At 33.0% G+C, this 14,984-nt stretch overlaps 3 protein-coding genes across 4 annotated transcripts; 1 reads left to right on the forward strand and 2 right to left on the reverse strand.

Annotated features, from left to right (window-relative positions):
* Positions 1-322: 322 nt before the first annotated feature.
* Positions 323-3,745, reverse strand: LOC110622014 (protein translocase subunit SecA). Of its 2 annotated transcripts, none has more exons than XM_021766349.2 (5): positions 3,406-3,729; positions 3,185-3,333; positions 2,861-3,022; positions 2,317-2,432; positions 323-1,174 (listed from the first exon to the last, which is right to left on the reverse strand). In XM_021766349.2, the coding sequence occupies exons 1-5, from the start codon at positions 3,656-3,658 to the stop codon at positions 1,156-1,158; spliced, it is 699 nt and encodes a 232-aa protein (XP_021622041.1). In that variant the 5' UTR covers positions 3,659-3,729; the 3' UTR covers positions 323-1,155. The 2 variants fall into 2 exon arrangements, with proteins under 2 accessions (XP_021622041.1, XP_021622040.1); XM_021766348.2 differs by lacking the exon at positions 323-1,174 and adding an exon at positions 1,206-1,319 and having other exon boundaries at positions 3,406-3,745.
* Positions 3,746-4,330: 585 nt separating this feature from the next.
* On the forward strand, positions 4,331-6,404 carry LOC110622525. Its single transcript, XM_021767055.2, has 2 exons — positions 4,331-4,885; positions 5,315-6,404. Exons 1-2 carry the CDS (start codon positions 4,536-4,538, stop codon positions 5,967-5,969), a joined length of 1,005 nt encoding a protein of 334 aa, XP_021622747.1. The 5' UTR covers positions 4,331-4,535; the 3' UTR covers positions 5,970-6,404.
* A 1,074-nt stretch (positions 6,405-7,478) lies between these two features.
* LOC110622524 (kinesin-like protein KIN-14U) lies at positions 7,479-11,764 on the reverse strand. Its single transcript, XM_021767054.2, has 10 exons — positions 10,749-11,764; positions 10,400-10,483; positions 10,153-10,314; positions 9,949-10,055; positions 9,686-9,846; positions 9,401-9,565; positions 9,090-9,308; positions 8,851-8,888; positions 8,388-8,515; positions 7,479-8,298 (listed from the first exon to the last, which is right to left on the reverse strand). Exons 1-10 carry the CDS (start codon positions 10,963-10,965, stop codon positions 7,699-7,701), a joined length of 1,881 nt encoding a protein of 626 aa, XP_021622746.1. The 5' UTR covers positions 10,966-11,764; the 3' UTR covers positions 7,479-7,698.
* Between the last annotated feature and the right edge of the window lie 3,220 nt (positions 11,765-14,984).

Genomic DNA, 14,984 nt, shown 5'->3' on the forward strand with positions numbered 1-14,984 from the left:
AAAGTGAAACCCAAGTTTGTAATCTTTATCCAATCCTTTTCTTTAATGAAATTTATTTTATAGACCAATTGCAGCACACTTAAAATTAGGGTTACAACATGTTTAGGCAAGCAACATTGCATCATACAATTGGAAATCAAACCCTCTTTGACATCATACACAGCTCTGTGGGTCTAAGGAGATAGTGCTCCATACACGCATTTCATTTGCTTTTCATAGTGGAAGTGTAACAGCAAGAATAAGAAAATCAAATTATAATCCTAATCTCTTTTGTTTAAATTATTCTTTCAATTCCAGACGCTTCCAAGTTAAATTTTACATCTACAACAGAACAATCTCAATGATGGCTTTAAGAATAAACACAGCCTGGTTCAACCATATTCTTATGTTTGCCAGTAGGCTTTCAACAAGCTTGTGTGCAGCAAGTTGGCTAGTGCCATGTGGGATTCAAAGGTGAAAAACAACAAATCATGGAATCTTGAGATATTTCAAGATGGCTTTGAATTTTACTTCCACTTGCAAAATTCTCTCAGATTCCTCAGGCACCATATGAAGCACATCCAAGAAGCTCAGTTCAAATTTCCCAATGAATGATTGGAAAGTTGACCATGTCTCAGCTCATGGCCTAGTCTCCCGGATTTGATCTATCTCACTGCATGTTTCTTGGGATTTACAAGCAGTTCACAAACTTCATAGTCTGTAGATTAGGTGCCTTACAACTTTGGCATCTTATGCATTCGGGATGTTGATCATCATATCTTGGTGCCTTTGAACTTTAGTTTTTTGTGGAGAGGGGGGGGGAGAGAAAAGAAATCCCTAGTCGTCAAGAGCAAAATCCTATAACAACCACTGTTCTACATTCTTAGTGGTAGCACATCCAGAAAACTAATAATACATGTTGCAACTTGCAGCCCAGTGAAACAAAACAACCCTGAGACTTCAAGGGTCAAAAATGAAAAGAAGCTGATCTTTGGCAAATTTGTCTATGCAAGATTTATCAAATGACCTTATTGAGTTTGAAAAGAAAAAATGACCATATTGAGAAGTCCATGAGACGGTGCATCTTAGCCCACATTTCAAGTTTCTTATACGGTTATACCCAACTATCCAAGCATGATCGTCAGTGCTCTTCTTCCATTCTAGCTTTCAAACCTCCTAATCCTTTCCACAGCACCTTCATCATAAAGCATATGAAAACAGATAAGCTAGTTTTCAAGAAGAAACCATGCACACGAAACTCTGTGCACTATCACTGTATTGTAAACAACATCACTGGATAGGAAAGACAGCAACTTTTTTAGTAACTATTCAACCTGTTGCTGGTGAAAATAACAATTAAAAGAAAACCAAGTTAATGAAGTGGTTGACAGCACATGCACAAAGCTATTGTGTGAAAAAATCTTGCAGTTCAACCAAGCATAAGCAACTTTCACACAGATTTAATATGCTAGCAAGTCAATATAGGCAGGTCAAGTATTCGATATCAACGTTTGACCAAAATGGTTAAGCTATAAAATTTTGATGTTAACAAGTATAACCATCTACAGAAAAGGACCTTTTCTTTTCTCATTGATATATCACAAAAGATAATGGGAAAAGTATTTAGATCTAGCGCTCTAACATATGAACGTGCACATGTACCTAAAAGCTTCAAGTAATACAGCATGCATTCCACAGCATAATAAAAGTTCAACCAATGAAAGGCTAGTATCCACCATGGGAAGTTCTCAGCAATTGAAAAATGGCTTCAACTGGCCCAAAAAAAAGAAAGAAAGAAAGAAAGAAAAAGAATCTATCAAAATCCAAGCACTAAGCTTTAGTTGACCAAAAAAATTCAAAAACTTCCGTGCACAGAGATTGGGTAACCTTAGCAATTCTGTCAACCTCTTAATTAACGAAAACTTCAAAATCATAACTTTTACTTGGATCCCATAATTTCTAGACAAAGTGTCATGAGCAAGTAATTATAAGAACCCTAAAAAAAAAATAAAAGCACACCGAAATGGAATCATATTACGTGTAGATACAAATACACATACAGCATGCAAATGCAATGGCATCTACAATATTTCAGAGTTTGCATTAAAAAAAAGCGACTACAGCTTTAGTTAAAACCTCTGAAAATGAATCGAGAAAATATAATCATACTAATAAGGAATTGGAGCCAGAAAACATGTGCAGATGCAAGCAATTGAGCCACTAGTATTTACGAGTTCACACCAATAATATAATTCTACTTTCTATCTCAAAAATAAAATAAGAGTTGTCCATAAAATACCATCACATAGCAAAAGAAACTGGAAGCATCTCAATTACCGTTTGTATCTCTTCTTAGAACCGCATGGACAGAATGCATTTCTGCTTAATTGCCCACTCTTAGCCAAATTAGACCTTGCAAGTTCTAATGGTGTTGATCCCATCATTTTTTGCATCTGGAAAACATAAATATAAATCAACAATACATTTTCCAGCATCTCAATTGAGAGATAACATTATGGGACCATGAACACATATTTCTGAACCTAGATTTTAAAAATTAAAACCGAAATACACATAAAATGAAAAATTAAATAAGTGAAGTTGGCGACTGATCATGTAGCTCAGAAAACATAGCTTGCCAAACTATCATTTCTATACCAATTTTTTTCCTTTTTTCTTCAAAAAGATAACTACTCTACAAAAAAAAAGAAAAGGGGAAAGATGTTCAGTTTATACACCAATTTATGCAAATTAACAAAAGAAATTTCTGTTTCAAACAAGTTCAACTCATGTGATAACATCTCGGATACCTTGAAAGACAACAATATCGATATTCAAAATTCAAACTTTACAAGGAACAAAATAGGTAGTCGTTTAGTACCTCAGCAATGCTCTTTGGAACAGGTTTTCCTTCTTCCTTTAACTTCTGTAGCTTCTTTTGTGCTTCTTTGGCCCACGTAAATTGTGCAAGCGCCCTCTCAACATCAGCTATTGTGCAATTACAGTGCTTTGCTGCTTCTTGCTTTTGGGAGGTTTGCACGTTCTGACAATCAAGAAACCTAAAATCATAATCAGAAAAGGTACCCAGAAACATTTATAATTTTTAAGGACAAAAAAAAAACAAACATGTTTGCTTTGACTCCACATGCGCTGGTTACAATTGCCACAAATATTTATGAAAGCAACTGAAAAGGGATAAACCAACCTCTCCAGTAGGATCAAAACCATGGAGATATCGAACAATCCCCTCCATTTTTTCAAAAGCGTCGGCAAATGTTGCTTCACTGCTTCGACCCACAATGAATTGCTTGAATGACCCAACCCTCCTTGCATTCTTCAGCTCATCAGCAAAACCTGATATCATAATTACACAGATTTATAACAAAATGACAAATAGCAGTAATAGAATAGTAAATTGATACTAACGAAGAAGCGTGAATGATTCCACAGTGTCTTTGGAGTCGGCTTTTTTGCCGGTGAACACCCCTTTGATGGAGTCCATCCATGAGCAAACGGAGTTGGTGGAGGAGATGAAACGGTAATGCGATGGAGCTAGGTGAGGATCACGATGACAGAATGCGGACGAATAGAAGAAGCAGAGGGATTTAGGGTTTAGCTTAGAAATGCTGATTATAGATTTTGGGGACTGCATGCTTTTCGGGTTCAGAAATGGAAGCATGATGTATGTTGTTCTTGGTGTTAGGGTTTAATTAGGGGTTTTCAACGGATCATACTCACCATCATATCAAAACGACATCATTTAAGACATGAGAATTCAACACCGAATGCAAGTTATGATTGTGCTAATTATTGACCCGGTTAAGGGATCGGTGGATGGATTGATGGTTTAATTGGTAGATTAATTAGCGGTGCAACCAACCGCACTCTCTTAAATTATTCAAAATTTTATTCGATAAAAATTTGATTTAAATCAATTTATTTTTTAAATGGCTCGATTTAAATTTATTTAAAAAACGAGAGCTTGAACTCATTTTTAAAATTTATTTAATAAATAAATTGAATTTGAATTTAATACATTCCGCTCGTTTAGAATTCGCAAACCCACCCACTCGCGAATAAATTTATAAACGTATTTATTCACCAACACCGATCACACTACAAAAGTTAGAAAGATACGGCCTTCCTCTTCTAAAATGGCGGAGGCATTAAAGGTGGCAGGCCAGCAGCAGTGAAAGGACTGAAGATCTACCCAGCTCTAAGATTCTCTGCGTACTTGGCTGTGGGCTTTTTAGTGCGCTCAGGCTTCAGGCTAATTTATTTTCTTTGACTTCTATTATGGGCTTGGCCCCTTTTCTTAATATAATCTATATCTCAGGAAAAACTAAAAACAAAAACAGCAGCTGATCACGAGTTCAGGACCCCATGGCCATGCTTTTGCGAACCTAAGCAAACGAATCGAGATTCTCAAAACGACAGAAGTCTTAAAAACCACGTACTCGCACAGAGCCTGCATATGGAAGGAGAAAAAAGAAAGATGAACGAGGAAGATACATAAAAACGACAATCCGACAAAGAACACAACCACACAAGTTGTAATGGCTATCTATGCTTCATCTTCATCGCCGACACAGAAGGGAATAGTCATAACAGTTCCAGTTCTCGTGCTCTCGGTCTCTGTCGCAGCTATCATGTTGTTCTTACTTTTCTCTTCTCTATCTTCTTGTGATTGTCCGGCTTCTGCTCCACCTTTAGAAAGCTTTGCCGGAGGTCGCGGTGGAGCAGGCGGAGGTGATGTGGGTGCTAAAGTGAGGATATCGCCGACAAAAGAGGATATCGAATGGGTCAAGGATCAGATCCGGGTGAATGGATTGCATATGCAAGACAACGTTCTCCGAAAAGGCATTAATCCTCGCACTAGGGCTCAGCAACTCGAAGATCTGATTCAGTAAGAGCGCTCTCTCTCTCTCTCTCTCTCTCTAAAGGGTAAATGTATATAGTGTTGTGTGTTTTGTTTTGGCTGATTAGGTTTTATGTGGGTGTCAAAAAAGGTGGGGTTTTTAGATTTATCCGCATGCCAATCTCCATGAACCATGGAAGAATGCTGCTACTGGTTTGAGTTTAGCTAATCTGTCTGTTCTGTTTTTTGGAAGTGTATAACATTTTGTTTTACTCTGATTAGCTTTTACATTTCTCTCACTTGCTGGGTAATTGAATCATTGGGTTATGGACCTAAAATTCTTTAAGCTAATGTTTGTGTTCTGATTATGTGAGATTTCTCTTTTAACTGGTGTACATAATGATATTACAAATTAAAACTACATGATAATTTCTGGTTAGGGGAATTGTTTTGAATTGATTGGACTATGTTTTCCAGGTACAAGGGCATATCACACTATGAAGAGCCAGAATCCAATAATCATACAGCACTTCCTTGCCCTGGTGAGCTCCTTGTGGAAGAACACCATAGCAACTACGGGGAGCCATGGGCAGGTGGGCGAGATGTGTTTGAATTCCTGGCTGAAGCTGCGCATCTATCACCCAGCTCACAAGTGCTTGAGATTGGGTGTGGCACACTACGTGTTGGGTTGCATTTTATTCGGTATCTTAATCCTGAACACTACCAATGTCTAGAAAGGGACGAGCTCTCTTTAATGGCTGCATTAAGGTATGAGCTTCCTTCACAGGGTCTTCTATACAAGCGACCTCTGATTGTGCGAGGGGAAGATATGGAGTTCTCCAAGTTTGGTGCAGGCGTTGTATATGATTTAATATATGCTAGTGCTGTGTTTCTTCACATGCCTGACAAGCTTGTCTGGGTTGGACTAGAAAGGTTAGCGAGTAAGTTGAGACCTTACAATGGGCGAATCTTCGTGTCACATAATATTAAGTTCTGTTCAAGACTGGGAGGTGAGGAATGTACTAAGAGGCTGACCAGTTTGGGGCTTGCGTATTTGGGAAAGCACACACATGATAGTTTGCTTTTTAATCACTATGAAATTTGGTTTGAGTTTAAACGGTTCAAAGCCTAAGAGGTGTAGATTATAGTTTTCTTGGTTTTGGTTCTGGGTGATTCTGATTCAAGATTGAATTTTCCCTAGATGTTATAGGCATGTTTTGTCATTTCCGATTATTTATCTCACCATTTCTCAGAGGTTTAGCTCTTCATCATTCTGTTGATAGTTGAAAGTGGAAGGGAGAATCAGAGATTGAATATTTTGATTTAAGTAGATGATCTGTTTGTAGACAAAGTTGAAGATTTTGTATGCTCCCAGGGGAAAATTTGTATAAACTTGATTTTATCACTGATTACAAAGGTGAGGGTTTCTTCTGCCAATTATGTAATGGCGGATTTAAATACAGAACATGCCCATGGACTTAAAAATTCTTTTTCTGGAAATTTCTGTTTCTTCATCACAGCTTCAAACTGTGATGTGAAATGCAACAGTTCATTGCACTTCAACAAATCTGAATTTATCTATTGACTAAACAATGTCTAGTGTTGCATTTCGTCTCTATATTTTGGAGTTCTATAGTAATTTGGCCTGCTTGGTTAGGACCAACAGGCTGCATATACTACCAGAGAAAGTCAGTCTACGCACTCAAGCATGATTTTGTGAACATGAACGAATGTTGCTGTAGGACACTCCTAATTACTTAATGTTGCTTTTAGTTAGAAGAGTGGATCTGATTATTAGTCTGGATTGGAAGCCTTCTGAGCAAAGGTGCATTTTGGCCGACAATGGAACCTAGCTAACGTTGAAGCTAGCTACTCGAGCATGTTGCAAGTCGAGATATTTTCATCCTCTGCACAAGCATCACAAACATACAGAGGCCGCAAATTTTCATGAACGGTTTCCACATGTCAGAAGTGCAGAGTGAGTCTTATGTCTTTCGTCTGAGAGGCATTGCTGCTTAGCGTTTTACTGGTTATATGCTTGATTTTTCACATTAAGGATTTAAAGGAGATGCTCTGCATGTGTATTAAGAAGTATTTGAATCAGTACGGTGGTCTGCCTGTTATTTTGACTCGTTGATCTCTCCATGCCTGCCCACTTTAAAGTCACTTGAAATCAAAGCATTATTAAAAACTTTTTTTTTAATTTTACCAAGAGCATTATTAAAAACTTGCCAGACTTCTGCACTTATGCACCATCTTCCACTTCAAAGTTATTTCTTATAATGTTTTGTGGTTGAAATTGTTCAGAGCTGTGATTATTGCTGTGTGGTTGTTGAATAGGAGATCAGGTAAATGGCCAGAAGAAGGAACTGTTAATGTCAGGAGATGCATTGCATTTGCATATATAGAATGCATTATAAAGTCTGACCAGCAAGCTGGATGGAGCAGCTCACAGCTAGATCTGCAGGGATGATATAAATATATCCTTGAAAACATATCTGAGAGGAAAACATATCTGACAGGTAACAAGAGAATTTTTTTAAGTATGATATAAATATATTCTTAAAAAAAGGGATTAAACCAGTGCTACAATGATTCTGTTAATGAGAAATTAACAATTTTTTCCAACACGCCTAAACAATCCAACCCATGTGATGACACAGGGATCATGTAAATAATACTAACAGATCCCGACAAGCTTAAGCAACTCAACTCTTACCACAGTACATTATGACACACAAGTAAAAGCTTCTTTGGATCAAAAAAGAAATCTCAAGCACAACAGCACAACTACACACGTTAGCAGACCAAAATAATAATAATAATTAATAAAACATCACCAAAATGGGACTTGTTTCTCCTCAGTTCAGATCAGACATTCTTCTTCGATGGCGACTAAGCGTAGTTCTCAAATTCGGATCAGATGCAGTAACCATCTTGCTTCGTGGCAAGAAGGGTATCTTCAAATCTGAGCTATTGCATTTGAGATTCTCTTTAAGGATGGTTTTTGTCTCACCATACCCAGATTTTCTGTTTGAATCCCGTAAAATTGATTTGAGACGAATATCTGAAAAACTGAGAGAGTGAAAACCAGAAAATTGGACTGAACTTTTTGTCCCTGGTCTCAAACTTCCTGCTTTTCTGACTATCTCCTTCTCGGCAGCATTTTGCCTTTGGCGACTAGCTACAGTAGACGTCATGAATCTAGGGAGAGAATTCCTATTTCCATTTTCAGTAATTAAAGGAGTTCTATTTACTGTCCTACCATCTTCTTTGTCACTCACAGGTGTCTTTTCCTTGTCCTCAGTAAACGGGTAATTTGTTAATAGAAGTTTTTTGTTTTCGCTTAACAAGAACTCAGCCTTTTGTATTTGATTCCTAACGTTTTGGCACTCTTCTTCAGCTTCTCTCATGTCTTCTTCAAGCTCCAAGATCCTTTTCTGCCTTAGCTTGATAATTTCCTAATTATAAGCACATGTTATAGCTCACAGTTATGAACTCTGTTGATATTAATAATATTTCAGAATGAACTTTGAGAAGCATGAGGTACCTCTGGCAGTTCTCCATTTATTTCAATCGCTCTTGCTCTATTTGCAAAGCTTAAAGAACATATAGTCTCTCCGACATCATCTTCACGAGGGCTTACGTGCACTAGCATTAAAACCTTTGAACTGTCACCTAAAGCAATTGGATTTACAAAGGTTAAGCATTTTTTAAGTTTCTAAACAGAAAAGTAAATTGGGAACTTTCTAACCACAGAAATGGCACACAATTTTGCAGACAATAATCATCTTAAGCTATTATAGTCATAAAAATGCGTACGTGTGGAGTTCAATTATTGTCACTTCTTGTATTCATTCACAGGGTCCCATGCCAACAACAAATGAAGCTTATCATTTATGACTAGCTAATATAAAAGGGAATGACACTGAACTACTGCATCTTAGCTTTTCTTTTTTTTTTATGGCCTGTTAACAAGGCAATGCCTCACAATTAGCAAGCAGTACCCTTACCTAAAGAATCTTTGAGAATTTGAGTTAGCTTGCTATTTCTGCAACCAAAGATGTGAAATTTAGAATCTGTCAAAAGAAAGTATGAGAATAGGATGCTGAAGCTGTTATTTTGCTTCATGTAAAACTTGCAACCTGTGCATTACGAGCAAAAGTAAATGGGGGCCCACACCCAGCTACCCATCCAAAAAAGAAGAGATCATTAAAGATGAAGAGTAGGGGGCGTAAGAACAAGGACTTGCCTGTAAGGCACATGGCCCCTCTTCCTTCTAAGAGCAGCAATAACATCACCTAAAGCAGAAAGAGAGAGATTTATAGCCCGTCCTTCATCAAGTGTCTGTCCTGTGGCCCCTGTTTTCAGCAATCGTTCACTACCTCCAAGATCCACCATCCACAGTTTGCTTACTGGTGCTTTGACTTTCATTTTATCTCCATGTCGAGAAATGTTGATCCTTGTTAAGCTAGATATATGGAACTAAACAGATAATGTAATCATCAAACCAAATTAAGTAAAGAAACAAGTTAAGAAAATTAAAAGAGACCCTCAACCCACCAATGCGACCTGCTTGATGTCTCGTTCACATTGGTCCATGCAGTAGATCTAGCCCGTCTCCCCTTGGTGTACCACCATTTTGCTTTTGCTAAATCTGGGATCTTGACCTCTGTCAAACCCTCAATTTCCACCAATCCCTTTGGATCTGTTTGGATGTTGAGATTGCTGTAGTAAAGTTAGCCAAATGAGCCAAGCAACATATTACAAAAACCTCCTATTTTAATTCTGAGATTGTGAGTTGTGAACTTGTGATTCAACAAAAACATGAAATCTAATAAAAGTTACCATCTTTTTGCTTTTGGAGCCAGCAGATCTCTCAGGTTCCCCATGTAAACCTCCAACAAGCTCATTGAAAACGATATAGAAGATGAGCTGTCTGAAGAAGCTTGATGATAAAGCTCTTCTAGCGCCCGAGGAATGATCCCAGGTTGATCATTTGTGCCATCCTAGATAATGATTTTAACCCTCAAATCTTAAATTATTCAGAAAAAAAGGGGAAAAAGAAACAACATAAATGCAAGGATAAGATGTTTCAGATATTCACTGACCATTGTAAATGTCTTGCCAGTCCCAGTTTGACCATAAGCCAATATGCATACGTTGTATCCATCAACCGCAGATCTTAGGATTGGTTCAACCTCAACAAAAACATCCTCTACATAGTTTTCAGGAAGAAGAACAGACTCTCATTACAATACATATATGTATGTAAACCCAGAAAAGCATGTGAAATTGGATACCATGTTACCCACCCTGAGTTGCTGCTTGATGGAAAACCTTGTCAAATCCGAATTCCTTCTTATTTCCTACAGATCTAACTGTAACCTTCTCTAACCTAATTGAGACGGCTTCGGGAGTTCTTCTCCTTTCTGTCAGTAGGAATGGCCTCACTCGGCAAAATACTCTAATACAGCCTGAAAATTGGAATCAGCACTTCAATAAGCAAACAATTACATAAAAAGTAAAATTCCCTCTTTATACCAAGCAGTAAATGACCACCTTTAATGTCCAATATCTTATTTAATGCTTCTTTACGCTTCTTGTTTAGTGACTTCTCCTTCTGCCTCAACTGTGCAAGTTCTCCTAAAAATTAATTAAAAAAAAATTATAATGAGATGTCATTTAACACTTGAATTAAGAAAATAATATATCAACTACATCTGAGAGCTGAAAACTAGAAGTGCCGTTACTATTCTGAGTTGCAGTTTAAACTCCGAAGAATAATGATGAAGCAAGAGATGAAACTCAAGATGTCAAAAACCCATTGAAACTAAAATCAAGAGAATAGCCTCATTGGCTGAAACTAAAGCTCCACACAACTTACCATAATCAAAGTTGAAAATTTTACCTTCCAGATTTGATATGGATAGCTCGAAGTTGTTCTTTTCGTGTTCAGGAACGACATTCACATCAGTGCAATTGGTGGGAAGTGGCGGCAAATCTAGCAAGTCAGATTCCAATGGCATCTCACCAGGAAAATCAAGGCTTGATTCCATTGGAGATGAGTTTAAGGATTCGATTGCATTGTCTAGGGACAGTGAGATCAACTCATGGGAAATGAGCATTTCTCAGGTAATGAAACTTGAAAAGCAGACCCTTCTACAAAAGCAGAAATATTCATACAACAAGTACAATACCCCTTTGCTTGGAAAGTACCCAAACAGAAGCAAAGTTTACAATTGAAGCTATATATGCTAAAAATTCTACAAGGTTAACAACTTATACTATGGGAAGTTTTTCTTGCTTAGTACTTAATAAGGCTAAAACAACTAATCCATTCAAGAAGCTGCGACCTTGACAGAACACCAAGAACAGTTCAAATATAACTAACAGATCAAGCTGAAGTATAATGGAGCTGAATCACCGAAACTGAAGAAAACCCAAAAGCACTTTATGCAAGAACCGAGGTTGAAGACTATAAAAACCATGAAAAACAGTAAAACCCCGAGATCCTATGAGCTCATTTTCAAAAGCAGAGCCCTGAAATAAGGAAACCCTAAAGACTTGAAACAAGAAAAAGAAAAGAAGTCAAAAGCTGAGCACAATTTTTTTCATAAACCCTAGAAATTTGAGGAACCCTATAGTTTGTTTTCAATGATTGAGCACTCCATGGATCGCTGATTAGGAGAAGGAAGTCTTTTCTGTACAGTGTTTATCAAGTTGACAGTGGCAAATAATAAAATGAAAGAATACAGTGAAAGAATCTTATTCTATGTGTTGGTCCATTTCAGTTGAATTCAGATCCATAAAAATTGAACTGTAAAGCAATAATTTTTTCAGAGAGGAGCGTATGGAGCGGAGGGGCAAAGGTGGAATCAAAGTGGAAATGTGATGCTTTTCAAGCTTTTTCTTGGATTAGGCCATTGATAAATGATGAGTTGTGTTATTGTTCAAGTCCCAATTGATGAAGGGATGTTGTACAACTTTTAATTTGGATTGCAATTGATGTGATAGTGTGGTCATCATCATCACCAATTAACTTTTATTAGGGTTTAAAATTCAAACCCTTCTCTTACTTTTGTATTAGAATAGAATATTTTAAGGTCATCTCACATGAATATGATATAAGCAAATTCTTGCCTAAACAAATATAAGATATACATCCTATTTAATAAATAATTATATTAAATAAATTCATTGATTAATTTCTCAATATTAAAAAAATTTATATATTTTTTAAAAAAATATTAATTATTTATTTATTAATTTTAACTATTAAATATTTTACTATTTAATTTTTATAATTTAAAAAAAATAATTAATTATTTCATAATTTTATAAAGTCTAATAAATAGTTTCTTTAGATTTTTTTAATATTTAATGAATAAATTAATTAATATATTTTTAATGGAAATAGTGCACTCATTATATTATTATAATTTGATTTGTTTTTATAATTAGAAATTTAAAAAAAAAACTTCATTTGGTGACGCGGCGGGATTTCAATGGTTTGATCCTGGTAGAGTAATTTTGCACATGGTATCACGTCTATTTTGATTTTTTTTTTTTTTTAATTTTTTTCAGACACCTTGGCGTTAACGGTAAAGCGGTAATAATGAGAAGCAGAGGAAACCTTTTTGGGCCGTTGGATAAAATTTATAAATTTTTATATTTTTTATTCCAGCAATGGGGTCCCTTCAAAAGTGGGCAACTGCTTGATGGAAGTTGGAATCTTCTTATACCTGACTCAACCCTAAATATAATTTAATTAATGATAAATTATACTTTTAATTTTTAAATTTTAATATAACTAACTAATATATTTTTATATTTTTAAGATTAAATATTTAAATATTTTTAATTGATTCATTTAAAATTAAAAATCATTCTAGTAAATCAATTACAAAGAAAATAAACATTTTTAAATATTTAAAATATTTTTCTAAACACTTAAATTTTTTATAATATAAATAAAAAAAAATTATATAGCATATAAACTATACTTTAATTTTTAATTTTTAGCATAATTTATATTTAAAAAATATTTTTTAATTTATATTTAAAAATATTTTTTTTAATATTTTTCAATTAGATAATTTTTTTATTATTTATATTTAATTTAAAAAATAAAATTTAATAATAAATTTTATATATAAAGTTTTTAATATAAATTTTAAAATGTAAAAAATGATTTTATTTTTAAAAAATTATTTTTTAAAAATTATTTATTTTTTAAAATATTTTTGTTAAATAAATTTTTTAAATATTTCAAACATTAAAAAATATTAAATATTTTTTATAAAACAAATAATACCCAAGTAATTTTAAAAAATAAACTCATGATAAAAGTAACATGATTTCACAATAATTTAATTTGTTTAGTAAAATTTTTGTAAAATATTATATACATATATATATTGTAAATAAATATAAAATGTAAAATAAATACATTCATTTTTACATATTAATTGTTTCAAAATCATTTTTAAAATATTTAAACATTAAACTATTAATTATTTTTCATTTATTTAAATTATTTTAATATAATTAATTAAGATTTTATTATTAAGAAAATCATTCCAAATATCTCATTCGGAACAAAGACGATAAATCTCACTTATATAATTATATATATCCAATATATATAATTTATTTCACATGATTCATTTTGTAAAACAAATAATTTAAATAAATTGATTTTAACTTATTTTAAAATGAAAAATTTATAAATTAAAAAAATATATTTCATTTCAAATAATAATTTTTTAAAAAAATGAATTAAATTAAATTATTATGAAATTATTAATTTTAAACGGAAAGATACTAATTTATAATCTAACTGACATCATAGGTACAATTTAAATTAAATAGCTAACAAATTAAAAACAGAAGAAAATATTTATTGATAATAATATTAACTTTCTTATTTAAAACAGGTACAATAAAAAAATCAAATCAATAAAGTTCGAAGTACTTTCCTTTTTTTTCTCTCACTCTTCTCACTTTCCGTCATTATTATTTTAAATATTGTATAAAAAAAATAAAATAATTAATATTTAAGTCAAATTTTATCTCACATGGATTTTGAATACATGTCTAGCAATTTTAGTTTTATCACAAATTTTTTGAATTTGCAAATCCTTGGTTTTTCCGAGAACAAAGAGGCTAAATACCAAATTCAAAACGCAACAACTATCAACCAATAAATCAATATAATAGCACTTTAATCAAATGCCAACACAAGTTATTGAAAAAAAAAAAACAAAAGAAAGAAAGAAAAGTTAGTGCAAAGCTGCGTCCGCCCATCACTTGATGTTTTGTATGCATAAACTATTTGATTTGAGCTTCTGCGTTATTTATTTCACAAACACACACTCACAAATTATGTGTAATACTTTTTTTTTCGTAATTTTTATCTATAATTTTTTAGTTGTCTCAAAATATTATTGAAAAATTTATAAATTTTTCAGAATCAAATTAATTAGTAAATATACTTTTACATAATATTTGTATTTTTCATGAGGTTGTACTCCTCAAGTTAATATAAGAATTAATCACATTTGGATAAATAAACTATTTATTTATGGAATGCATTCTAATTAATTATACATATATCTTAATATAAAATATTTAATATAATGATAATTAAACTTATTCTCATATAAAATCAATTTTATATTATAGTGGTCCATTATATTTATATATGTATATTAAATAAATAAAATTTAAATATCTTATAGAATTACCAAGATTTTAAAATATAAATTTTAATACAAATATTTTTAACATATATTATTAATTAAAATATATAAGTTAATTAAATAAAAATAATTAAAATTATCATTGATCCGGATAATAAATCATTATTTTAAAAGTATCGACAATTATTTCTTTATAATACTGATTAGTTTTAAATTTAAATAGAGTAATTATATATATACCTTACCTTTATTTGTTAGAGCTATATATTTCTTTAGAAAAAAAATAAATTTACATTATAGTCTTTAAATTTTTTAAAATCTACAATTTAGTTTTTACTTGTTTAGTACTAAATAATTTAGTATATAAATTTTTATTTTATTAATAAAATATTCATTCTGTTAATTTTAATGTTAATCAATTATTAATTAAAAAAGTCAATTAA

This window comes from Manihot esculenta, chromosome 9 (assembly GCF_001659605.2).
Source record: "Manihot esculenta cultivar AM560-2 chromosome 9, M.esculenta_v8, whole genome shotgun sequence".
Taxonomy (NCBI): Eukaryota; Viridiplantae; Streptophyta; class Magnoliopsida; order Malpighiales; family Euphorbiaceae; genus Manihot; species Manihot esculenta.